Source organism: Rattus norvegicus, chromosome 14, assembly GCF_036323735.1.
Source record: "Rattus norvegicus strain BN/NHsdMcwi chromosome 14, GRCr8, whole genome shotgun sequence".
In the NCBI taxonomy this organism is placed as follows: Eukaryota; Metazoa; Chordata; class Mammalia; order Rodentia; family Muridae; genus Rattus; species Rattus norvegicus.
The window spans coordinates 108,565,024-108,574,136 of NC_086032.1; the positions used below are offsets into that span (position 1 = coordinate 108,565,024).

Here is a 9,113-nt window from a genome sequence, read left to right on the forward strand (position 1 = left end):
CTGGAGAGGTGAGAGTGTCTGTCGTTTTTCATCCTATCTACTTGATTACTGTACTCCTCAGTAAAAGTCACTTTTTGATAATTATTTATATTGTTCACAAGTATCTTCACATCCATCACCCGTTTGGAAAAATCTATCCATATACTTCTTTGCCAGATGTCTTTCTCACCAATATTCCAATCGTGCTCTTTCCGAATCCTAACCATCCAGCCAGTCCATCAGCTACAATCTATTAATCAGTGAAAAAATACATATCTAGCCATTTCTCATTCCAAACAAAATGCATGATGTGTACTGCCTGATGTTCTGCCTACTGGGAAGATTTCCCTTCATCAGTGTCTTTCAGGGTTGCCTCAGAAAGGGATTGGGATGTTGCAGCTGTCCATTTCTAAGAGGTGCCTGCATAACATGCAGATCCATTACAAATTAGACCCTTATCTTCTCTTCCTCAGTCAACCAACATAGGGCATACCCATGAGACTAGAGGTGCATGTTTGGCAGCAAACAGTTTTGAAATAAGAATATAAACCATAGGCAGGGGGTTGGGGATTTAGCTCAGTGGTAGAGCGCTTGCCTAGCAAGCGCAAGGCCCTGGGTTCGGTCCCCAACTCTGAAAAAAAGAAAAAAGAAAAAAAAAACCATAGGCATTGGGCAGCTTCTTCACATAACTTGCTCATGCTTTCAGAACCTGCTCAGGCTTGATAAATACTACTTCCATTTGATAACAGTCTGCCGCTTACATATCCTGCTTAATAACTTGACCAGTCAGATAATACCCAGCTCATGATGGACAACTCAGATTGCATGGGAACTTGGTGATCCATTATCAAATGTTCAGTTTCCATTAATGCCCAAGAGCAGGCCAACAGCTGTTTTTCAAAGGGAGAGAATAGTTATTTGCAAATGGAGGTAGAGCTTTGCTCCAAAATCCCAAAGGTCTCTTCTGTGATTCACTTATAGGGGCCTGCCAGAAGCTTCAAATAACACCCCTATCTGCCATTGTCACTTAAGTATCATCAACTCTGCTTGATCATATGCTCCAAGTGGTAGAGCGGCCTGCACAGCAGCTTGGACATGATGAAGAACTTTCTCTTGTTCAGGTCCCACACAAAGCTAGCAGCTTTCTGAGTCACTTGGAGTATGGACCAGAGTAACACACCCAAGTGAGGAATGTACTGCTTCTAGAATCCAAATAGGCCCACTAAACATGGAGCTTCTTTCTTAGTGGTGGGAGGAGGCAGGTGCAACAATTTATCTTGAGAAGGAATATCTCTGCATGTCCCACACCAATGGACTCCTAAGAAACTTACTGAGGTAGAAGGACCTTGAATTTTGGTTGGATTTATTTCCAATTCTCTGATGCCCATATGCAATACAATCCAAAGTGGATGCTACCTTCTGCTCACCTGGTCCAATCAGCATAATGCCATCAATATAATGCACAAATTTATATTTTGTTGAAGAGATTGATGATCAAGATACCTTATGGCACAGGGCTAAAGAGATAATATATCCTTGAGCTAAAACTGTAAAGGCATACTGCTGGCCTTGCCAACTGAAAGCAATTTTTTTTGGTGGTCTTTGTTCCAAGAAAAGTATTTCCTAGATCAGTAGCTGCATACCATGTATCAGATGTGTTAATCTGCTCAAATAAGGACAACACATCTGGCATAGCAGCTATAATCCCAGACACGCCTTGATTGATTTTCCAATAGTCAACTGCCATTCTCCACAATCCATCTGTCTTCTGCAATGACCAGATAGGAGAGCTAAAGAGAGATGTAGTAGAAATTCACACCCCTAGATCTTTCAAGTCCTTCCTTGATGGTGGCACTAATATCTGCAGTCCCTCCAGTGATATGATACTGGTTTTTGATTGACTATTTTCCTTTACAGAAGCAATAGCCTTCACCCCATAAGTCAGTAATTCAGTGTGAGAATTCTGCCAACTTTTAAGTATTTCTATTCCAACTATACATTCTGGAACTGGATAAATGATCCCAGATGAACTCCAGGACCCACTGGACCTAGTGTGAGTCAGACTTCAGCCAAAACTTCATTGATCACTAATTCATTGATTAGGCCCTCATAAACCTCTACTTTAACTGGAGGGCTACATGTTTCTCCAGAATCATTGTCAATTCAGAACCAGTACATAAGAGACCCCAGAAAGTCTGATTGTTTCCTTTCCCCAGTATACAGTTACCCTTGTAAAAGGCCACAGGTTCTTTTGAGGAAGGACTGGAGAAAGGCTAACAGTAAAACTTGTCAGTGTTTTATCAAGGTCCTTCTTCAGAGAAACCTGGATCTCTCTTCATTCAAAGGGTTCTGGGTTAATCTGGAAATTGACTGCCTTTTGCCACAACCTAATGTAGCCCTTTCTTTCTTTGAGAAAATTTTCACATATAGAGATTAAACAGAAATCCAGGGGGTTTCCGTAATTAATTTGCCAGAACCAAAGGTCCACATGAGTCATACTCCCATAAAATCCACTTTGCTTGTGCAATTACAGGTTAGGTCATTATGGACACTGCTTTGTCTATGCTGCCCATTACAGTAACCAAGTCACCTTGCCTTTGATAATTCAGTGCTGCCACTTGGCCCCTGCTACCTTGGGGCCCAATTAAACCCACTGCATTTGTGGGTTGATGTCTATATGCAGGTGAGGGTAGGCACACAATAAGGCAAGGCCTGTGACTGGGCAGGGAAAAGGAAAGGCAGACTGAGAATTTTAGAGACAGGATAGAGTGTATGGAGAGGAGAGAAGAAAGGAAGATAGAGGAAGAGAAGGACGACCCAGATCCATGGAGCTTTAAATAGCCCCAGATAACTATGAATATCATTTAAGGGATAGATATTACAGGACAATTTGTCCAATCTAAGTGGGTAGCTTATATCGATATCAATTGGCTCTGAGTTCTTTGTTTGGACGTTTTTGGGGGTGAGAATTTACTGATATAAATTTGACTGATAAATTACAAGCCTCTAGAGTTTTGATTTTACCAGGTTAGAGGGGTTTGTGACAGTTAACCTCAAGATGCGTGGTCATTTCATGGGGCTGGCATGGCAGCAACCTGCCAAGGGAACTTAGCAAGTTGGGTGGAGACATTTTGGGAGCTCTGGGCCAGAGAGTCTGATGAGATGAGAATGCCCCGCTAGTTCCCAGTGCAGCATGGGATGGAAAAATCCAGTTTTATTATTTAATGCTACAACATTTAATTCATCCAACTTAGCAGCAACATCTGTAATCCTAAAGAAAGAGAGTGATAGCAAGTCTCTTCAAGAATACTGTTTCTACCTCACTGTTAGGTCTCTAGGCCTTTCCCTGAGGATTAGGCCTTACACAGTGTACCATTCTAGCATTGCCATTCCCTAGCCTAAAAATCCCTACATTAACACTAAGTCAAGGGCTACCAGGCATGTCTAACTCCTTTTCTTTTTTTAAATAATTCTTTTTTTAATTTATTTATTTATATTATGTATGAGTACACTGTAGCTGTCTTCAGACACACCAGACCCCATTGTGGATGGATGTGAGCCACCATGTGGTTGCTGGGAATTGAACTCAGGACCTCTGGAAGAGCAGTCAGTGCTCTTAACCACCGAGCCATCTCTTCAGCCCCTAACTCCTTTTCAGTAGGCCATCTTTTAACAAATTCTTTAGCCAATCATTCAAACCAACTTTTGTTAATTCTTTTATAAACTGTGTGAGCTTCCGTATTAATCCTAGATCTCCACTCAGACAGCCCATATCAATAAACTCAGCTTAATTCAGATTTATGTTCATTTTACCATTATCCTTTACCCTCAAAAGCCATTTCCACACATTACCAGACTCTGCTTGAATGAATTAGCAAGCTAAGCAAAATAAGCTCTTTCGTAGGATAGCTATACCTCTTCATGAACTATACTTGCTACCTCTCCTCCAGGAGCCTGCTTTACTTAAGTCTATTTATAGATCTAGAGGCAACTATTGGTGGGCCTTGGAGGACACCAGTATTGCCTCTCTTGGCATTTCCTTCAAAGAAACTCACTGCTGGTTTAGCAGACAATGAAGAGTTAATTTCCTTACTCAAAGGAAGGGAGTGGGTTGTGAATACATCTTCCGTTGAGGGTGGAGACACTACTTTCTCAAGTGAGATAAACCCTTGAGAATCTGAAGGTTCAATGTTCTTAGCTTCAACGGGGTTCTCCCACACACTCCCTTCCCAAGCTACAGGATCCCATTCTTTCCCAATCACCAATATTCCTTCAAAGATGGGACTTGTAATTCTTCTAACCTTATAATAAGGACCTTGGTTTGATATTCTGAAACTTGAGCTCTGTGGCTGCTGGAGAAAAGAGTCCTTTCTAGGCTACACTTAGAGATCTTTAAACTGTTCATGTGCAACTGGAGCTGGTCAATTTTTATCACTGAGTGCACTGTTGTTCTTCACTCTACTTGGAAATGCTAGAAATTGGTTAATTTTATTATAAAGTCCATTCACTTCCTTTGTCAATTTATCCAGAGATCTAGGAGCAACAACCACCATTGCCATTTTCCTTATTTTTCCACAAATTGTCAAAAGTTTTATATACAGAGTCACCAGATCCTTTATAGCTCACAATTTGTGAATCAGGATAACCAAATGCATTTACCTCCTTAAGTTCATAAAATGGGTCATACCACAGGCTTTCAGTAATCTCCAACGTTCCAGAAGAGGAAGAGGTGTTGGCAAATTAGAAAGTCTGTTCCAGACACTTAAAAGATTCATCCTTATACTTCTATTGCCCAACAACCAGTTCTGATACCAAAATCTTTATTAATTGGGGTTCTCTAGAATAACAGAACTTACAGAATGAGTCTATGTTTATAGAAAGTGGATCTATTAGAATGACTCACAGGCTGTGGTCCAGGAAGTCCAACAGTGGCTGCCTATGAATGGAAAGTCCAGGAATCCAGTAGTTGTCAGACTACCAGACTCGATGTCTCAGCTGGTCTTCAGTAGACACCAGAATCATAGAGTTCACAAAGAATCACTCTAATGCCAGTGAAGGAATGGACTTGGTAGCAGACATTCGAAGACAAATAAGCAAAGACAATGGGCTTTCCTTCTCCATGCCCCCCACCCTCACCCCTCACCAAAGGCATGGCCCAGATTAGAGGTGGGTGGCTGTTTCTACCTCAAAAGATTTGAATTAAAGATGTGTCTGATCATCTCAAAGGTCAGGATTAGAAGTGGTTCTTCCCACTTCAAATTAAGCAAAAACCCCTCTCAGGTGTGTTCTCCATTTTTAGGCTTAGTTAATTCCTGACATAGTCAGGTTATGTGGGTATCAAAAGTACAAACCAGGCACAACATCACTTAGCTTCTGAGACCACGAAGGACTGTATGAATACTATGGTCATGACTTCTGGTGTCCTTTCTAAAAGTACAAACCCAACAATCACTTTTCAAATTTTCTGCTTCCTTGTGCAGTCTGTCCTAACCCTGACCTCACATTTATCTGCTGTGATTTTCCTACCTCTTTTTTCCCAGCGAATCTCTGAAACAAAGGCTCATTATAAACACAAACACTTCCATCCATCTTTAACCTTACATTGCCCCAAAGTGTAAAATATCTACAGAATGCCAAAATAAAAGGATAATATTCTCCCTCTCCCTTTAAACAAGGATCCATTTTTAAAAATTCCAATTTTCCCACTTAGAAATAATTTTCCAATACAAACTCACATTTTACTAATGGCTACCATTAAAGCTTATTGCTAAAGGAAGTTAAGAAAAGTACCCCCAGCTGGAGAGATTGCTCAGTGGTTAATAGCACTGACTGCTCTTTTAGAGGTCCTGAGTTCAAATCCCAGCAACTACATGGTGGCTCACAATCATCTATCTGTAATGGGATCTGATGCCCTCTTCTGGTGTGTCTGAAGTACAGCTATAATTTATATAATTTATATATAATAAATAAATAAATAAATAAATAAATAAATAAATCTTTTTTAGAAAAAGTATCCCCCCAACACACACACAGCACATCTGAGGTGGGGTGGGGATGGAGTTATAAGAAATTCTCATGCATACCAAACAATGGAAAAAATTGTGTAGAGAACATAGAATGGAAATCAGACTCAAACAGGAAGTTACATCCTGGTAAAAGGGCATTATTTTATTTTGAAAAAAAGAGCCTCGACTGGCCTCAACTTGCTAAGTGCAGACTAGATTATAGGCAAATGCCAGCACACCCTTGGTCTGGTACAGAGGATCTAATCCAGGGCTTGGTGACTATTAGGCAAGCACCCTACTGAGCTACATTTCCAGTCTCAAAAAGTTTTTTCTTTTAAATGGATAATGATATACATTAAATATTTACAGTATTTATACTCCGTTAGATAATTTCCTCAAGTGTGTAGACCAGGCTGGTCTAGAACTCAAATATCCACCTCCTTCTGCCTAAGAACTGCATGTGCCACCATGTCAAGCTGTGTTAGGAAAATTTTAAAGAATGTTTTAACATTTTAATTTACAAATAGAAAGATTTTACAATAAGTCAGAGATTATGTTCTGTGCATCCATTTAAGCCTATAATCAAACAAAAATTTTAAAGCTTTATTTACATGACCTGGGAGTGTTGTTCAATAATCTAGTGTGCAAATGCAAGACTGTGTATAAATATATAAGGTTCAATCTTCAAAACCCAGGAAGGAAAAATTACTAGTTAGTTGGAGAGGGGGTACAACCTCTGACAAAGTAAATCACCCTGTATCAACCAGGTACCCTTGCTAAGACCATCAACCTCTGTTTTTCCGGCGTTTTCCATTTTCTCTTAGGCTTGCAGAGGCCGGGTTGGGTCCTCAAGGTGACCTCCCTCCGCCCCGCACTAGCTCTCCCACGCAAGCGCACTCTCGTCCTCCCTACCCGGGGCTGCTGTGTCATGGCTGCCCAGAAGTCGCTGCCTCAGCGGAAAGACCCACCCCTAAGATGGATGGCGCAAGCTACCTCCTCTCTCTCCCATGGCCTCGTCCTGGCCTCCCAGGTTCAGGCCGTACCTTGCACTGTCCCGAACACTTCGTAGTCCACAGACTTAAGCGGCTCCGCCATGGCGGCCAGCCCTCTCGCGAGCAGCCGTAGCGGGGTGTGTGGTGCGGAGAGTGCGACAGACGCCAGGCGAAGGAGGCTCATGGGCTCTGGGACCGACGCCTGGCAGGACGGGTACGCGCCGGGTCACGCAAGACCACAGGACACCGCAGTCCGCAGTCCGTAGTGAGGACGGCCGGACACCGGGCGCTCCAGCTCCCAAGCAGGGAGCTCCCTCTCTGCGCTCCCCAGGATTCTGTTCTCTGAAGAAAACCGAGGCTAGTGCCAGGGGCAGGCATATGAGGGGATTAAACCAACTAATGTAATCATCCACCCACTGACATTTATTTGACACAAAAAAGTTTTTTTTTATAAGGATGAAAATAGGAGGGCGGCTTGTTGGTAGGACAGAGGGATACTGAGTGGGTAGGGATGAGAAGGATAATAGGGATGAAATTACCAAAATTCATTATATACAAGGATAAAATATCAAGGAACGTTTACGTTTTAGGTGTTTTTATATAGGTACACTGTAAAGAATACATAGTGTAATGGATACCCTGTAAGGAGATTAATTCAAACTAATTAACTTTCACATCTGATTTCACTTAAGATCTCAATAATTATATATATATATATATATGCATATATATCATTCTTAACTGTACATGTATCATATATATACATGATATATCTATCATTCTTAACTGTACTCACTATTGTGCAAATATAATTTCCACTTCATATGAGGAAAACTTGTGCCCTTGAAAAAATATACCCATTTCCAACTCCTCCTTGTTTATGCTTGAAAGGGGCATTTGAAATGAAGTTCCTGCTTAACTTAGTGACACAAAAGGTATTTGGTCAGTGTGCTGGCTAGTCTTGACACAAGCTAAAGTAATTTTAAAGGAGAGAGCCTCAATTGAGAAAATGCCTCCATAAGATCCATCCATAAGGTATTTTCTTATCATGGGGGAAGACCCAGCCTGTTGTGGGTGGTGCCACCCCTAGTCTAGTGGTCATGGGTTCTATAAGAAAGCAGACTGAGTAAGCCATGTGGAGCAAGTCAGTAACCAGTGCCCCCACCCCCACCCCCATCCCCACCCCCACCCCCACCCCCCAGTGCCTTTGCATCAGCTCTAGGTTCCTGCCCTGTTTGAGTTCCTATCCTGATATGGATAGTGCTGTGGAAGTGTAAGCCCAATAAACCTTTTCCTCCCCAAGTGGCCTTTTGGTCATTGTGTTTTATCACAGCAATAAAAACCCTAAGACGGTCAATGAATTAATTCTGAAATTGTCTGACAACTGCCAAATCTGTGGTGATTGTGAGCTAAATCAAAGTTAAACGTGATCTTTTCATTCCGGCTACTGAATCAGAAAGGTTTGTGCCTTGTGGTGGTTTGACTAGTGTCAACTGTGTTTGTGTTGAGTTGCCTTGATCATGATGTCTCTTCACAGCAATGGAAATCCTAACTATACCTCAATATTTATCCTAAATAGATGTGATATTGTGTGATACGAGAATTTTTAAAGTTTTATCTAATACTAATGGAAACAGACTTGCAGTCTTTTTGTCTGTTGTTATACAGTTTTGTTTTCATGGTCTTGATTATTGTTCAGAGATATTTCATTTGCCTGGGACTGTTAAGACAGTTTATATCTAAAGAATTCAAATAGTGAGCTATTTGAAGTCTTCTTTTATAGTAACCCATCACTCCAGATAATCAGGATAGAATTTTCAATAATCTGCCTTCTAAATTTCAAATACATGTGAGAATTTGCGTTTCTCGATTTATATGTTGGCCTCAATACCTTTATATTTCTTTGCATCTGTCCACATTGAAGAATCTACTACAACTTGATTAGAGACTGTGTATCTGGGAACACATGCACGCCCGTGCACACACACACACACACACACACACACACACACACACACACACAGACACACATCAGGGCCAAGGAGGGTGGCATACTCCTTTAATTCCAACATTGGAGAGGCAGAGGCAGGCTGATCTCTTGTGAGTACAAGGCCAGCCTAGCTTACATATTGAGATC

The 9,113-nt window shown here is 41.4% G+C and overlaps 1 protein-coding gene across 7 annotated transcripts in view; it reads right to left on the bottom strand.

Moving 5' to 3' along the window:
• Positions 1-7,344, bottom strand: part of Acyp2 (acylphosphatase 2) — a 169,531-nt gene extending 162,187 nt beyond the window's left edge. For 2 of the 7 annotated variants that reach the window (XR_010057399.1, XM_063273441.1), the window contains exon 1: positions 7,028-7,336. Coding sequence is in view for 6 of the 7 variants with exons in the window: in XM_063273441.1 (XP_063129511.1) it covers positions 7,028-7,160 (133 nt within the window). In the remaining variant the exon portion in view is untranslated. 7 annotated transcript variants of the gene reach the window in all.
• Between the last annotated feature and the right edge of the window lie 1,769 nt (positions 7,345-9,113).